The sequence below is a fragment of the Kwoniella dejecticola genome, chromosome 1, assembly GCF_000512565.2.
Source record: "Kwoniella dejecticola CBS 10117 chromosome 1, complete sequence".
NCBI lineage: Eukaryota > Fungi > Basidiomycota > Tremellomycetes > Tremellales > Cryptococcaceae > Kwoniella > Kwoniella dejecticola.
Window position 1 is genome coordinate 3,559,080 of NC_089301.1, and position 17,528 is coordinate 3,576,607.

Here is a 17,528-nt window from a genome sequence, read left to right on the forward strand (position 1 = left end):
CGAGTTAATTCATGGGGCTTGGCTTCACGCAGTGAGCGCTGACGGCAAATTAACTAGTCAACCATTTTCCCAGGAGGTTGCCCGGTGACTCAATTGTACTCTCACCTTATCTTTTGCTTCAATGATATATATATTGTAGCAATTGACATGGCTACAAGTGAAGAACCCGTTCCACCGACATCAATAACGACATACAAGCCTGAGGTCTCAGCTCAAGATGTCTCACCAATTGAATCAACATGAAAACGACGTACCTGTCGACGAAGAACGCAAGATCGACCACGATGTGTCTCACGACGTTGTGGAACCCATCGAAGTCAGCGAAGAGGATAACAAACGAGTATTACGAAAGATCGATTGTGTGGTTTTACCACTAGCTTCGTTGGTCTACTTCTGCCAATACCTCGATAAGAGAGGTCTCTCCTTCGCGGCGATCTTCGGGTTGCAGAAAGACCTCAATTTGAAAGGTCAAGACTATTCGTACGTTCTTGCTTTTCTATGTGGCAGTGGCGATCGCTTATGTCCTGACTACGCACTCAGGTGGGCTTCAAGTATCTTCTATTTTGGTACTCTCGCTTCTCAATTCCTGTCAATCAAGATTTTGCACATGTTTTCTGTCAGAGCTTACGTTGGTGGTACGTTTGTCTCTCTGACTCCCAGAACGACTCCCCGACTGACGTTGCTCTGCTGCGATTCCAGTCACCGTCGTCTTGTGGGGAGGTGTCATGATGGCTCAAGCTGCGCCTCAAAACGCTCGAGATCTATTGGCTTTACGATTCTTGCTTGGGTAAGCCGGCTACTATTCGTCTTGTGGGACTCATAGCTGACATGAGCTATCATGGCGTTCTGGTAGTCTGATGGAAGGAAGGTGAGTTCTGCTGTTCATCACCGTAGCCACTTTGAGCTGATGACGTGACTATGTCCAGTGCCTACCCTGCTTTTGTCGTTCTGATCTCATTCTGGTATTGTAAAGCAGAACACCCTGCTCGATTCGCCGCTTTGTACGGAGCCGACATCATCGCTCAAGGCTTTGGTGGTCTATTCCTCTACGGTCTCAGCTCCATCAAGTCCTCTATTCAAGGTTGGAGAATCGCAATGATGGTTGCCGGCGGTTTGTCCATCATCATCGGTCTCCTGTTCACTTGGCTTGTACCCGTCAACGCGAAGGGAGCATGGTTCCTCACCGAGAAAGATCGACAGATTGCTATCGACCGAGTGGCTCGAGAACACGCAAGTGCCGAGTCTAGAGAATGGAGATGGGATCAATGCTGGGACACGCTCAAGGATGTTAGAGTAAGTACCATGTATCACTTGTTCAAACTGAACACACCTTGCAGAAGGAAAGGAGTTGACCCGGATTCAATGCTACCTCAGTTCTACCTTACTTTCCTCTGGGCTTTCTGTTTGTGCGCTTGTACGGTACTGCAATTCGGTACTTTGATTCTGAATGGTCTCGGATACAGCACCTTCATCGTGAGTGGCTTTCTGTTCCCCTAATTTATGTCCCCCGTTGCACCGATACTGACCCTTGCGATTGTGATCAACCAGACAACTGTTCTCCAGCTCCCTTCATGCGGTCTTCAGATGGTCTGCCTCGGTATCGCTGTCGCCGCTTGTCGATACTTCCCTAACAAGCGAGGATACGTACAAGTCTGCTTGGCGTTCATCCCATTCATCGGCGCGATCCTCTTGCAGACTCTTCCTTATGGCGAGAACAAGTGGCCTTTGGCAGGTGCTCTTTGGCTCAGTGAGTTACGATTTGACAAGGAAAAGGCTGTCAAGAGGCTTTCGCTCAAGTTCGAACCGATGTACAGCCACTTGCAATCAAGGTATCGTCGTCGTCAACTTGTCCATCATTTCTTCCAACATCAAGGGACACACTCGAAAGACACTCTTCTCGACCTTCTTCTACATTGATTACGCCACCGGATCCATCTGCGGTCCTCGTAAGTCCATCAGGGATACCTATCCCGATCAAATAGCTAGTCGAGGCTAATTTCACGTCATCACTAGAATTGTTTTTGGCCCAAGAGAAGCCTTTGTATCGAACAGCGATGAGGGCGATCGTTGGTCTTTACGTCGTTTACATGGTCACGATGGCGTCCTTCACCGTGCTTTGCAGACTTGAGAACAGACGAAGGGATAGTCTCGCCGCTGCAGGGGACGAGAGCGCTGTAGCTAAGCCGGGTACAGCGCTGGACAACAAATCGGATGTCCAGGACCTCAGCTTCAGATACGTCCTCTAGATGCCACTCATTGGACAACACACCGATAGACATAACGAGGGGGCCGAGCGGAAACGGTGCAGGTGGGTGTATCTCGATTCGGTGCAATTAGGCTTGTGGGAATCGGAAGGGAGATTTGCGGATGTATCCGGATTTTGTAGTGGTTTCTGTGGCGTATACAATTCAATTAGTCATCGATAGGGGGTCTTACTGCATACTTTGTTCATCCGATCAGTCGGTATATCCGCCAATGCACGGCTTGTGGTGCGTCTAATTACTAGCTTGCAAAACGCCATGCGGCAGGCAAGCTTGTAGTATTTGCCATCGGTCTGGTGATGGAAACGCGCCGCTGCGGACTATGTGCAGAACTTGAGCCATCATCATCGTCTACGGTCATAGAACTTAAAAAACGCCGAACCCCGTCTGCTCTTCGAAGCTAAGTCAAGTGTCGCTTGGTCAGTACCAAGGTGGGGGACCACTTGGGAATCCCAAGTACTGTAGTTCTTGTTTGATTCATTTTTTTGGTCTGTCTGTGAGCTCCAATTCGCTCACGCACATCCGCGCTGTCCTGGAAGTTGGTCCGATCCAAGAAGCGTGCCACACAGGACTATCAAAGGCTGGTTTAGCGCTTCACTGGTGAAAGGACATCACAGTGATCAAATTCCAGAGCACTATTCTACTGATTCGGCTTCACCGACAGATGGGACGGCGCCTGACACCAGGCGGAGACTTTTGAGCCCAGCTCCGAGGTCCCTTGTCGGAATCAGATATGGGTCAGCGATCAGTCCACGGGGATCCACTTTGGGTCCGGGCTCTGTCCTTGGTCGATGGTAGCGTGACATGTATCAGTGACGGCTCAGATCCACAAGAATGGCAGCATGTGAACTTCGTTGAATTAGTCTGAGACCAGGAACGGCGCTGGAATCCGTGAGAAAGCGCAGCCGATCATCTTTGTCGGTGTGACTGACCGATTGACCATCAAGCAGGGCGGCCCTGACTTGAGCTGTCTCCTCGGTCAAGCAAACCGAGGTTCTGAGATCTGTTACTGAGTAGGGTTTGGCGCGGTGAGCTTAATTCCCGAGAAATCTGGTCGGAGAGTAAAGTGAATCAGTCAATCCGCCCAGGACCAGGGATCGATGCGAAATGGCACGATATTCGCATTCGAGTGGGCCTTGCAGATGGAAGATGGCATCGATGCTCCTGTCGGCGTCCGAGGTGGAGGGCGCTGAAGCTTACAAACGAAGAAGGACTCAGGTGGAGGAGGAGCGGCTCGATTGAAGAGAGCTTACCAATAATGCGAGCCACGAGTGGAGGATGGAAAGTAATTGAGAGATGAGATTTGCTCCGATTTAGGCGCTGACACGAGTGGTCCCTTGTCAGTTGCGGTAAATGGACGAGTGTAAAGGGTCATGTGTGAATGTGGGGATAGGGACTACGGGGAGGTTCGTGACCTTGGCAATAAGCACTAGAACTGCACTCACAATGCTTCCGAGTAGCCATTTCGAGGTATCAACACTTCTTTCGTGCATTCAAGCGGTGTGAAACAGCTACGTCCATATTGCGAAGAAGTCCGACACCATAGAAGTCACAGGAGCTTAACCATAAGTCGGGCGTTGTCTGTGGCTGTGTTTGACCATGTCAACTTTTCCGCACCGTTTTTTGTGTGTTTCAGAGAGACTTAATTATATGAGACATCCGGAAAGTATGGCTCGGGTTCATTGAAAAAGGTCGAAACAGAGTGTGGCGTCATTTCCCTTCAGCGAGTCCGAGACGTGGTAGAGTCAACCATTTATTACGAATTTAAGCTTATTTGTAATTCATCTTTCGTATGACAGCATGTATGATTGGTGGTGTCGTAATGCCCAGATAAAAAAGAATAGATGATACGGAAGCGGCCGTATCGGAAACTTTTCAAAATCATCGTTTTCTCGGCGGCTGTTATTTGGAGTCTCAGGATACAAGAGGAATCTGAGTGTAGATCTCTCCACTAGACCCTATTTTAGATAGGTTCCCGAAGCCACTACCACCGCTTGCCCTGTCTGACTTCTACTCCTTGAAACCTCTAAACGTTTCATCCATTGAGCTATGTTACTATTGTTCTTGATACAGCCAGGATCATCCTAGATTTTTGGCGATGCTTTCCGTTCATGACACAGTTGTACGGATCGCACTGCTTGTTCAGTCAACTCGAGTCAAATCGATCCCTATCACCCACACATCCTGAGGCATCGCTTTGCCCGTTCGCCATCTGTTTCGCCGAGGCTTTACCGCCATCGTCTTGATTCACTACATCATGAGAGCTCTAATCTGCCGGTTTACATATGATTCCGAAATTCCGTCCTAATTCGTCATATCATTCCGAAACCCCTTATACATACGGGATATAATTTCCGAGCCCTTTACTTACTTCCTTGCTTACTTACGAGGTCGTTCAGGATCCGCGAACAGCCAGCCCCTGCTTCAGGTACTCCCTTGACATACCGTCATGCCGCGATATCAGTCCGTAACGACACCAGCCGCCGCTCCAAGCATGCTACCAGTAGACCAGGGCCCATCACATAAGAGAAATTTCCCGGGGGCAAAGAATCAGAAACGAGAATTGGACTCCCGTATCAGATAGAGACGAAAGTCGCAATTTAAGCGCCGACCATGATGCAGCACACGATATACGTGGAAGCCGGATGTAGAACCCACCTTGCCTGGCTCTTGGCCAAGAATGGGGCGGAGGCTGTCTAAACTCAGCTAGCCCGGAAGTTTCAGATGATGTCTTCATCCACCATATCGCACAGTCTGACCGAGAAGGTGATCCGATCATATCGACGATTCAAGAACCGGCGCCACAGCACTCTGCGCTAGAAGGGCGAAAGAAGGTTCTCAGAACAAGCTTGTTTAAAGAATTCCAAAATGGAAAAGAGAAGATCATGTCTAAAAAGGTCCGATAAAAGAAGTTACGTGATTTCCTTAGATGTTTTTTTCTGCTTCTTCGAGGCACTCGCAGTAATCACGGAGAATAAGACTGGTTTCTTCTTCCTCTTCCTTAGCGTTGATTATATTTCCGGTCCGAAGAGGACCTGTCACTACTGTTGTATCTCTCCCAGCTCATGATTATCGTGATCATGATCACAATGCTGTGACATTCCGCTTTGGTACCTGTTCATTCGGTTCCTTATCCCTCAATCAGGTCGTTCCTTCACTATCTGTCTCCAATGTCTCTGATCATTTTGAGAGATTATCCGGTACCAACTTTCGCTCCTCTCTGAAGACGTCCTAGGAGGGAGATGGAAGCGGCACGGCGGCGCTACGAGAAGTACAGATTACAATTTGATTGCAATTTTGGAACTGGCTACTGCTTTAGTCGAAACGAAAAAGTACTTCGGGTTTGACGAGATCAATTAGGATTTTCCCATGCCATCCATGCCATACTATAACGTTTCCTGTTTACCCCACATGTCATTATTGCGACTTGGATTTGTCGCCTGTCATGGGGATGGACAGCGTGTTGAGCTAGGTAAAGTCAAGCGGCAAACTTCGAGTTTGAGCAGGTGTGATCAGGCGACCGGGAGGGCGTTCGGTTACCGTGGATTCAATCGTAACAGTTAACCAAGGACTTTACTAGATTTTCTCTGCTGTTTTGCGGGAGATTGCAAAGATACACGTTAGTGAGAAGTCCCCCCACCTTTCCTAGTCTGGAGAGGGAGAGATGCGAAAAATCTCCATTGGGACTCTTACCTGCTATTATTCCATAAAAAGCTGAAACTCGACATATCAACCCCCTTTTTCTTTTTTCGTATAATACCTATCTGATTTAGACGATCCACTTCCCCTCCCGTCCCCCTGACCTCTCGAGTCGAGCCAAGCCTTCGGAACCGCTCACCTCTCACACGTTCGAAGATATATCGAGGTATCCCAGCTGGATTCGGTTCATGTGTCTGTATATGACTTTCGTCTGTGCGTTTTTGATGTGATCAAAACCACCTTCCACATCATTACTCCTCGACCATCATTTTCGCTACTTTGAGATTCGTTCTTTTGGATCAAGAAGCAATCCGACAGAAGCAAGGAACCAACATTTCGCGATAAGTGGTAACGATAATTACTAAATCCAAAAGTTGAGAGGCAAGTCACCAAGCCACAAGAATTATCCGCCGTCTCCACTCAATTACGTGATTCTTCTTTCACCCGTCCGAAAAATACGTCGTCTACCCCTGCTACTACATCATCAAGCGGTCATCGAGTTCTTGGACATCAGGACATCGAGGTAGAAAAGGGGCAAAGGAAGAACAGAAGGGAAAGAAGAAAAAAGAAAACCGTTAGGTCAAGAATATAAAGATAAAGGATACTAGGCATATTTGAGTGTCGAAATTCCTGAAAATCGATATTCACCAACTGTCCTTACCATCATTTTAGGAACACGCATAGTGTGTATAAAGCAGAAAATAAGGATAGCATAGACTATAAGTGATCACCATCATCATCATCATTATCGCAGTCGCTATCATTCGCAGTCGATATCTTAGTAAACAAGTGGGAGAAGCATAAAAGAAGGATTGATTGAATTTGGCGATAAGGATAAGCTTAAGGTGAGTGCGACGATCTGATTTTTACCACTGTACTGTTTGAGCGTCCGGAGCTGGGTATTCCGTAATACCGGTGGATTACCATTTATCATTACGCGAATTAGAGTTATGGATTAAAGTCTATTTCACTTGGAATCTGCATCCAATGCTGAACGATGTCGAGGATGAAGAAGGACATTCATGGTCGATGCATGGGGGACATGGTACAGTCTTACATGACATGAAGTCACTCCAGCTCGAGGACTGTCAGGGTATCTTGTGTGTATCTGTGTGTGGGGTAGGGGACCCATGTGTGTGTTGTTGGGATGGTGCGAAATGGCAGTCAAGCTGACATGCTAGTCTTTGATGGTCGTTGATTGATCATGTTGATACATTAATTCAGGTAGCGTCAACAAGATCACAAACACCTTATTGTTCTCGGTACATGTACATCCATCCACCCTCCCTGGTTTGTGCTTGGGCAACATCGCATGCAAACGATCAACAAATCACCCGTCTCGTCACAACCGACAACGTTCGCAGGTGATCTCGGCGCAGAGTGCCCGTGCAAAGGCAGCAATAGAAATATCACCCAACCTCAAAAAATCGTCAAGTCAAGCACGGACCGACATCTTCGTAATCGACGTCAACAAGCCAACCCAGTTCGAAAAAAGGCAACATCTTGCATCTTTGCTTCTTTTTGACCGATAACATAACATATCTTACACAATCAGATAGAAGAACCCATCAATACCTCTTCCTCGCTCAGATCAGATCAGCTAGTTACTACACTCACCAAGACACTGTGTGCTACTTCTCCGGTACACGAAACAGTACACTCGGTACATCTGTACTCGCTTACAGACATACAGCTGTCTCGACGAGCCTCGTTTTTCCCACCTATCATTCCCCATCCACACGCACCCACTCCATCAGTAGCCCACGGGTTCAGCTTCTGATCGGTACAGTGTGTCCTTACGTCGCCTGATCACTCTGCTCGGCGATATCGACCGTACGGAAGAGTCACGACTGCTTGCCACTGCCGCTGCACAAGAGGTCCACCGTATCCGTGAATACTTCGTCAGTGTTTCATTTTATCTCTTCCATCCATGTTCACCGCATGGCAATCATCAATTGCACTCACTCATATCGCTCAAGTGCATTGAACTGTACAACGAGATTGCTTCAATGCCAGACGATCGCTCGGTCCCGTCCGAGAGGACATACTCACCTGTACCCAGTTCATCGTGTAATGATTTGCCCGAGCTCGATTTTGACATCAATGCTTTTCTACAGTCTTGCTCCGAGTTCATGTCTCAACCCCTTACACCTTCTCCTACCTTCGACGTGCCGCCTATACTACCTGATCCGGCCGTTGCAACACCGCCTTACACCTCCGACGAAGGTAGCGTCGCTGGTGATCTCCAACCCTATCCGCATATCAAAGCACATCCCAACCTCGTCACCAACACCGTCATGTCTGCCAATCGTGTATTTGAGTCGTATCAAACACCCGATACGTCGAACCCCTCCTCTTCTAGCGCCTCAATGCGGAATTCCCACTCGGGCTCGATGTCTCAGTCCCCTTCTCTCCCATATTCATACAGCAATCCGAACATCTTCGCCACGTATCCCCAGTCGTATCCGACAACAAGCTACTTCCCTCATCAGCAGCCCGCTGTACCGATCTCTACCGCTTTCTCTGCATCGCCCCCATGGCAAACAACCGATACAGAACGTAATGCCTCGGGTCTAGATGTTGACCTCGAGGTGGATTACGAGGGGATGACAGACGACGGGACCGCCAGATCGTCCCATCTAACAGCTTCGCCCATGCGTTCCGAGTCTTCGTCCAAAGATCCGATACCTCGACCACCGAACGCATGGATTCTATATCGTTCAGACATGCTTAAAGATTTGGCTTCTGGTAATGATATACCAGGTCTAGACGCAGTCTTGACGAAACTAGGATATGGCCCTTCGACATCAGCTAGCTCTGATGAAAGTCACAACGAAGCATCCTCAGTGGCTCAGAGTAGTAGCACCAAAGGTAAATCAAAAGGGAAAACGGATTCAGAGATGATGCCACCTCCCTCGACCAAGACCGGTAAGAAAAGCAAGAAGGTCAAGAAGGAGCCAACCGAACAATTCCTAAGTCTCGGCACGGGTAAAACGGGTAAAGGCCTACCTCAAGCTCACATAAGCAAGCTCATCAGTACGCTGTGGAAGAACGAAACAGAGGAGAGAAAGGCTTTCTACGAGAGGAAAGCTGATATAAGGAAGATTGAGGTGAGTACAAACTGCGACAATCACAGGTGCTCTGATCTGACGTCTCCCTTACTTTCTTTTAGCATCAGAGAAAATACCCGGAATACAAGTTTCAGCCTATGCGTAAAGCCGATAAGCTACGACAACGTGAAGAGCGAGAACGAGAAAAGGAAGAACTCAAGCGACAAAAAGAGGCGGAGAAACAAGCGGGCAGTAGGTCATCAACTCCACTGGCTGATGGCTGATGGGAGTGTGAGCTGACCATACAAACACCTTAGAGGCCAAGCGTCATCAACGACGTCGCAATCGGTTGTCACCTGCATCACCATACGCACTCATGAATCAAGGGAAACGTCCGGAGACGGGATCGATATCTCGATCTTTGTCTTATTCCGGTGAATCCCTGCAACCAGCTTCGCAGTGGTGGTCCACAGGTTCTGCTGGCAGGCCGACTACATGTGAGTAACTTGGGATATTCCAAAAGTACCTAGTCACTTGATTGTCTGACCTATGCTTTCATCAGCATACGCTGGACCACGACGGGAAACGGAACCTTCTCCAAGATACGGCCTGGGAGCGGAACCGCTGGGAATGTATCCATTCCCCTTCCCTACTGGTGCTCTTCCGGCGCTAGGTCCAGAAGACATCGCAGCTCAGCAGCAAACACAGCAAGGAACACCTGGTGCGATGATTGCTCAAGATTACCATCAATGGCAAGAAAGCCTAGCGCAGCCTCAGGATCGTCTCACACCGGTAGCCCCTGCGCCCCATGTCTACATCGAACCCACACTCGAGGTCGTTCCGTCCGCTCCAGCCATGAGTCAGCAATCTTCAACTTCGAATAGCTCTGAGATCTACTCTGCTCTTTCCGAATCGTCAATTTCTGAACCACCTGACATTGTGCCGACGCAATTACCAGTGGAAGGTCTGGGTGTGTATCCGACAATGCACTCTGCAGTACCCTTTATTGCCGACCCGCTGCCGATGGACATACAAGGTAGACCCATGCCAATACTTGGCTTCGAAGACATCCAGCCTTTACCAGATGATGACAATGGTGACCCCGCGGCACTCGCTGAGCTGTGGTGGAATCTGCAAGATGAGGATGTGCAAGATGATACTGCGAATTCAACCATTCCCAGTGGTTTGTTGGCGGACGACAGGATGTACCAGGGGTATGAGGTGGATGCCGCTAAAGGTGTGAGACAGTCAGGTACACGTGGTATGCTTATCATTTCTTCCATACAAGAGGGCAAAGCTGATGGAACCGATTTAGTCTCTATCGCCTCGGCCGATCCCAGCAGCGGTACTAACAGTGGAGCACCGCCCACCCCGTCGAGCACTTTTATCGCTCAGGACCCCTTCAGCTTCCCCATGGATGCCCAACAGCCGTATCCGTACCCTCAAGGATACGTGCCGATGTTTGTCTCGGTGATCCCGGAGGATGGGAACGTCGATCCCTCGATCCCCTTCTTCACTCCTGGCTACGACGCTAATCTCCCTTATCTCCCCATGGAAGCTGCCATTGATCCAGCATTGTATGCCTCGACTTTCGACGAGCAAGGTCCATTCTTATCGGCTCAACAACCAATGTCTCCTACCGAGAGCTGGTCGGCTGGTCCAACACCTCGAGAAGCAACTTTCTTGCGCGCGGCACAAGCTCAGAACGAGCAGAATCGGATCGCATCCAGCTCTTCCGAGGGTACCGTACGTGCCGTGTCGTCGAATCAAGCGGTTCCACGATATGTTTCCGCCTCGGCATATCCGCTTACGCCATTAAGTCAAGATCCAAGTGCTTTACCTGGCTCAGGCGGGATTGTCGATAGGAATACATCCTATACGGCGCTTGCGGCAGTCATGTCTGGACAAGCTATGGGGACGAGCATGGGTATGGGACCCGATGACCTGTTGGCATGGGATGATAACGATGTCATAGAGCATGAGGAAGAGGAGGAAATACCTCCACAGCAAGCTAGGAAGATCAGTCAAGCTCACCTTATGCCGACTCTCAACACACCCGTCACGACGACTTCTTCTGCTACTCCCTTCCCAGCGCAGCATCAACCGAGATGTGAGCCGCCAGCTCAACAACAGCAACAACAAGTCCACCAGAAGGACCCAATCATAGAGGCACCTGTGCCCAGACGAGTCAATACGAGGAGTCGAGCGGTAGCTGCTAAATTCGCCGGTGTGGAAGCTGAATAAGAGAATAGTAGATACCATGCCATCGTGCCGTGTGTGCCTTTGCTGGTCGATTCTTGGTCATCGGACGCGCTGCGGACAATGTCGTGATATACATGATATATTGTTTATAACACTCCATATTATGCTCTTGCTTTGGTGCCGACAACAAGTCTTGACATGCCTCTCTCAATTGACTTTTGTATTAGCCCAGCACTTATCTGGTCTGCGTATGGGTATGTATATTCTAGACTCTGAAAGCATCAACGTCATACATAGGTTCTCTAGCAAGCTTCTTCTAGCTCCGTCGCGGACGCTCACAACAACTGACTGGATGCTTTACGTTGTCATTACTGCGCTAAAGAAGGTGAAGATGAGGTTGCGAGCGGTTACAGGCGGCGATTTTCGCTTTAGTGCAGAAGGAAGACGCGCATTAACGCATTAACAGTTTTACAGATTAAAAACCATGCTTGGAACTGGATTTTCTCGGAGGGGCGGTCCGGGGAACCTGATCCAAAAATAGATTTTTATCGTTATTTCGTTATTTCGTCAAATGATTTGCAGCCATGTGAATGCATTTGACCTATGAGAGTGCGGTAATTTGGATGTAGGCGTTCTTAGATCAGGAACAGGTCAGTTGCCGAGAATCGGTGTTGGCTTGGTTGTGATTCCATAGCAGTGTGAGCCCCCCGGGCCGATCTTCTCGAGTGGGAGAGGAGCAGTAATCTAGTTTACTTGTACTCTAGCGGAAGAAAAGTGGGGGAAGGAAAGGAAAGAATTAGTGCTGCGTCACGAGTCAAGGTGTTTTTCCTGGAGTTGGGTTGGTCACGTCTCCCCGGGGGCATGGCGTATACTCAGATACGTATATAAGAGCCGTGTGAAGGTCATGTAGCTGTTATTTTTTCCCTCTTTCCCATTTGTCTGTTCGTAAGATTATCGTGATTGACACACCGTCAGACGAATAGGACAAAACACGACACAATGTCAAGACACGTCTCTTTACCTGCGGAAGATAAACCGTACGAACATCATATTGACCATAACCATGAAGAACTAAGTGCGATTGGGACGAGGACTACAGAGAATGAGAAGGGCAGTACGAGGTATGCGTCCTCTGAAATTGGCTCAACGTTCCATGCCGAGAATAAGAAGGCGGAAAGGAAGCTGTTATTGAAGCTGGGTGAGTGCTTCCTGACGCTCGCTGGATATACACCTCGAAATCCACATACGAAAAATGCCGAAGACAAGACTTCGCAACGGGGACGCCTACTGACTCCTATGTGCTTCTCTTGTTATGTACAGACTTGGCGATTCTGCCTTTCGCCGTCTTGTTGTATCTCAGTGCTTATCTCGATAGAGGTAATTTGGCGAACGCGCGATTACAGGGACTCCAGAAAGAAGTGCTCGATAATGAAGATAGGAATTATTCAATTGCCTTGGCGATGTTCTTCGTCACCTATATCGTATTTTCCGTGAGTTGACTAGCAACTCTCTCTCCCCCCAATACACTTTCGAGGTTGTTGGGTTGCATGAGTCTGACATGGTTGTGTTGGTATTTCTAGGTCCCTGGTACTTTACTTGCTCGACAATTCTTGCCTTCTAGGTCGATTGCGTGCGGAGCCATGATCTGGTCTATCGCAGCTACGTGCCAAGCAGCCACCTATAACAAAGCCGGCCTATTCGTCTGCAGGCTATTCGTCGGTGTGGGAGAAGCGATGTTCGGTCAAGCGATGGCCTTGCACTTATCCTTCTGGTACACCAAAACCGACTTGGCTAAACGGGTCGGTCTGTTCATTTCTGCCGGTGCGCTTGCTGGGGCGTTCGGTGGTTTGATCTCGTATGGCGTGACTAGTATCAAGAATTCTGCTATCCCCCAATGGAGGATCTTATTCGTGAGTTCGAACTCTAGCTCATAGGTTCTTTCGGCATACTTCCTATCCTTGAAGGTCCACCAAATCCTCACATCAATCGTCTGTGGCTAATCGGTCGAGGTCATTGTCCTGCTACAGCTCATCGAAGGATGCCCGTCGGTGCTCTTGGCGATCTGCACATTCCTCTTCATGCCTTCTCGTCCTGAGACTTCGCGATACCTCAACGAACAAGAACGAACCCTTTGCCTCACACGACTCAATGCCGAGTCCAACGTCGAGTCTTCGACCGGTATCGACTGGGGAGGCGTCAGAAGATGCCTTTTAGATTGGAAGACCTACGTTATTTCCCTCTCATATTCGTGTATGAACTTAGGCCTCGGGAGCGTGGGGGGCTTCCTCCCTACTATCATCAAGGGATTTGGTGAGTCCTATGCATCGTTTTGCGACTTTGAGACGTTGAGAAGAGACGATGGGCGATGAAAAGGATGGAAAAACTGGGAAGGTCGACTTTGTTGAGACGCGTCTTTGATCGTCGACGGAGATGTCCGAACAGAATCCAAAAATCAAAATCCAAAATCCAAACGAATCATTCCTGCTGTCTGCCCCCTTCTCTTTGCCTTTTGTCGGTTATCAATATTCGACCTTTTCGGTTGCCTTTGTGTGTGGTATGAAGTAGACTGACTGACTGCTATTCACAATGCAGGATACTCCAATGCCAAAGCACAGCTCTTCACCGTCCCGCCATACGCCGTGGCTTTGGTGTTCATGCTGCTCTTGACCTCGTTCTCCGATTACAAACAATCCAGAGGTATCCCAGTCGCTATCGTCTTCATCCTTGGTCTTGTCGGATGGGCAGTCCTCTTGGCTGTTCCAGCTTCGCACATCTCGCAAGCTCAATTCTCCGGACGATACTTTGCGTGCATCTTGGTCGTCGTTGCTGGATACACGAATATCCCGTTGATCATCTCCTGGCAAGCGGGCAACACGGGGAATCAATCGCAACGAGCGGCCAGTTTGGGGATGTTGAACTCGGTTGGACAATGTTTGTCGCTCTTAGCTGCCTTCTTGTGAGTCATTGGAATGAGCAGAGCAGAGTTGGACTTTCTGCCGTTTTTATCTTCCCGATTTTGGCTTATCAACTTGGCCGAACATCTGATAATCGTGTCGATGCTGATGATAAAATGTTTGCCTTCCAGATTCCCCTCTAAAGAAGGACCTCAATACAGGAAAGGCGCCTCCGTCAACATCGCTTTCCAAGCTCTCGGTCTGGTTTTTGTCCTGGCTATGACAGCCTGGTATCGATACGAGAACAAACGAAGAGACAGAGTCGAGGGAGGGAGACCACCTAAAGGAAGTCATCTCAACGTAGCTGAGCAATACGATTTAGCTCCGGGTGAGCTTTCCTTCTCAGCCACAATCACTGTCTCTCTCGATGTGTGGATAGAGCAAGAAAGCTGATTAAAAGTTGTTTTTCCAATCTGCACAGGCTTCAGATACGTTCCTTAGGCGATTCCGGTAGAACTCGATAGTCTGTAACGGTCGGTCAAGGGATGTTAGCAGGATCTAAAACAGAAAGAAGCACAGATGGAAGGTAGAATGCTGAAGCGCAAAATATCTGCGGACAGTATGAGTGATGAACATCCGTACAATTCCAACAGTTCAAGATCAGTGAAGGCGCAAGTCTGCTATATCAGTGTCCTGAGTGAGAAATGCATCATCTTTTGAAAACGCTATATATATGTATGAAAAGGCAATATATTCTATCTACGAAGTCACGACCAGCGCGCAGTTCCAGACTTGACCAAAAGCAATGGATGCACTCCCCAAAGACAGCTAGATCCAGCAACGGCGCCTTCCTTATTCCCTTCTCCTTCTAATCCGAATCAAGTCTTGAATCCCATGGATACTAAGCGGGAATGTCCATAATCTTCCTGTGCAAGATGGAAGCTCTCAAAAGATAATCAAGAATATTGAAAAAGAAAAAAACAATATGAACGGGGGATACCTGATCCCATGAAACCCTAAAACCATCGACCTCACCCGTCCCTCTAACAGCGAATTGATCAGTGATCATCTGATTTTAATCCAACCATTCCCATTCTAGGTCGGAATTGTATGCTCCACCATTGATCCAGCTCGCCATTACACCCATATCCCAATTATTGTTTGTCAAAGCTCCATAAGCGCCTCGACTCAAGTCCAAGGATCGTTTCGAGCATCCAGGACATCTATCTGCGACTTGAGCAGTAATGGAGTTACCGCCCCCTGTATCGAGGATCAATCAATCAATCAGTATTCCGTGCATTACTCAACCAGACAATTCTATGTCATTTCATTTCACTTTTGTGGGGTGATTCAGGTAGATGGAATGCAATGTGCTTGAGAGGAATTGAGATGCACAAACACTCACAAGATAATTTCAGATGGTGTCCGCAAATAGGATTGTTGTTGGGGTTCAAACCATTATATCCGGGCCAATTATCGAACAACTCCGCAGAGGCAGCGACGATATAATCTGAAGGTTGATTCCACCATCCACAAGCACCTAGTCCAACGTCAAAGTATGTTCCCCAGCCGTAGAAGGGTCCGTCGCCATCGGGATCAACGGATTTGGCCTTTGGAGCGGCTGAGGGCGATGCAGCGGCGGACGAGGTCGTAGAAGATTTCAGGGATGTAGTGGATGTTCTGGAGGAAGTTGTAGTAGAAGAAGCTGCTTTGCTGGTGGACGAGGTCACTTTGCTGGTTGAGGAAGCGGCTTTGGAGGTAGAAGAGGCTGCTTTACTAGTTGAGGAAGCCGCTTTGGAAAAAGACGACGCGGCCCTGGAAGTGGACGATGCTGCTTTGGAGGTAGATGATGCTGCCTTTGATGTAGAGGAAGCAGCTTTAGAGGTTGAGGAAGCGGCCTTGCTAGTTGAGGATGCCGCCTTGCTGGTTGAGGAAGCTACTTTGGAGGTACTCGAAGCGGCTTTACTGGTGGAGCTCGCGGCTTTGGAAGTGGAGGAAGCTGCTTTGCTTGTGCTTGATGCAGCTTTGGAAGTTGAGGACGCTGCTTTACTAGTACTCGATGCCGCCTTGGAAGTACTACTAGCACCGGATCGACTCGAAGTGACCACTCCCGAACTCGTCTTAATCAAACTTGTACTACTGCTCTGCTTTGATGCTGAAGAGGTAGTAGAAGTTGACGATTTGGAAGTGGTCGAAGTGGCCGGTTTGGTGCTGGTAGTACTGGTAGCTTTCGAGGTACTCGATGCAGCCTTCGAAGTTGAAGACACAGCTTTGGACGTTGAAGTAGAAAAAGAAGGTTTGGCGGAAGCGCTAGAATGAGTAGGTGAAGGAGCGCTTGAATTGCTAGTTGAAGATCGGTTCAAAGTCGCCTTAGCTGAACCTGACACGGTAGAAGACGATTTGGACGCAGAAGCGGAAGCGGAGGCTGAGGCAGCTTTGCTGGTGCTAGAGCTGCTCGCACTGGATTTTGACACACCAGATGAAGCGGTGCTGGCGGATTTGGAAGCGCTGGCCGAAGACGACTTGCTGGTTGAAGCGGCCGAGGACGTGGAGGATCCCTTGGAAGCGGAAGCTGAGGCAGATTTCGAAGCTGATCCGGAAGTAGAAGAAGCCTTCGAAGCTGAAGCAGAGGTAGAGGTAGAGGAAGCTTTGGAAGTGGAAGAGGCTCCAAACGAAGTCCTCGAGACCGAAGCTGAAGGAGTTGAGCTAGTCTTCGAGACTGATGCCGAGGATGAAGAAGATCGATTGACTGAAGAAGTCGCTGAGGCAGAGCTTGAGGGCGAAGTAGACGATACAATACTAGTTGTGACGGTCACTGTTACAGTTTTCACCCCACATGTTGTCGCTACTGCCCTTCTGTTCTTCCTTCTAACAATCTTCTTGATCACATTCCGCTTTTCCTTCTTTTCTCCCTTGCTTTTCGTGTCGCCCTGCTGGTCCTTCTGAGCCTCCTCCTGCAGGGCTACTTGTGTAGCCAGCTGGTCCGTACTCCTGTTGAAGTGCTTGAGCTTGTTCATGAACCACTTGGGCTGCGAATGTCTAGCTTCTAATCCTCCTTGACCTGTTTCTGTCGCTGGATTGATCACATCTCCAGGCGGAGGCAAAGGATTGTATGGCTCTGCTTTCGGACCAGGATTGGCAGTAGCGAGCAAAGGTAAAAGGCCGACCAGAGACAGGAACTTCATCTTTAGTGTTAGCTGTTAGTGATCGGATGGCGGAAAGGTTGAGGTGCTGTGTTTGTAGCTGTAGCTGTAGCTGTAGTTGAAATGAATGACGAGCCGACCTGCGGTGAGTATTGTGCTTAAAAAGTCAAAGGTATTATAGAACGATCCACAAGAGGAAGAGAATGCGAGTAACGCTACCGGAGCGTGTGAGGAATTGAACAGGTGAATGAGGATTAAAGAATGACTAGGAGTTAAGGA

At 48.8% G+C, this 17,528-nt stretch overlaps 4 protein-coding genes across 4 annotated transcripts; 3 read left to right on the forward strand and 1 right to left on the reverse strand.

The window, feature by feature from the left end:
* Positions 1–217: 217 nt before the first annotated feature.
* I303_101311 (uncharacterized protein) lies at positions 218–2,246 on the forward strand (the record flags this gene model as incomplete). The annotated part of the gene is made up of 8 exons (XM_018404680.1): positions 218–480; positions 541–635; positions 700–787; positions 927–1,293; positions 1,375–1,473; positions 1,549–1,747; positions 1,815–1,946; positions 2,014–2,246. 8 exons carry the CDS (start codon positions 218–220, stop codon positions 2,244–2,246), a joined length of 1,476 nt encoding a protein of 491 aa, XP_018267334.1.
* A 5,723-nt stretch (positions 2,247–7,969) lies between these two features.
* I303_101312 (uncharacterized protein) lies at positions 7,970–11,254 on the forward strand (the record flags this gene model as incomplete). The annotated part of the gene is made up of 5 exons (XM_065968316.1): positions 7,970–9,070; positions 9,133–9,262; positions 9,328–9,507; positions 9,573–10,271; positions 10,326–11,254. 5 exons carry the CDS (start codon positions 7,970–7,972, stop codon positions 11,252–11,254), a joined length of 3,039 nt encoding a protein of 1,012 aa, XP_065824388.1.
* Positions 11,255–12,211: 957 nt separating this feature from the next.
* Positions 12,212–14,607, forward strand: I303_101313 (uncharacterized protein; the record flags this gene model as incomplete). The annotated part of the gene is made up of 7 exons (XM_018404682.2): positions 12,212–12,410; positions 12,533–12,702; positions 12,793–13,122; positions 13,240–13,522; positions 13,805–14,168; positions 14,298–14,494; positions 14,588–14,607. The coding sequence occupies 7 exons, from the start codon at positions 12,212–12,214 to the stop codon at positions 14,605–14,607; spliced, it is 1,563 nt and encodes a 520-aa protein (XP_018267336.2).
* A 574-nt stretch (positions 14,608–15,181) lies between these two features.
* Positions 15,182–17,291, reverse strand: I303_101314 (uncharacterized protein; the record flags this gene model as incomplete). Its single annotated transcript, XM_018404683.1, has 2 exons — positions 15,182–15,366; positions 15,512–17,291. 2 exons carry the CDS (start codon positions 17,289–17,291, stop codon positions 15,182–15,184), a joined length of 1,965 nt encoding a protein of 654 aa, XP_018267337.1.
* Positions 17,292–17,528: the final 237 nt, after the last annotated feature.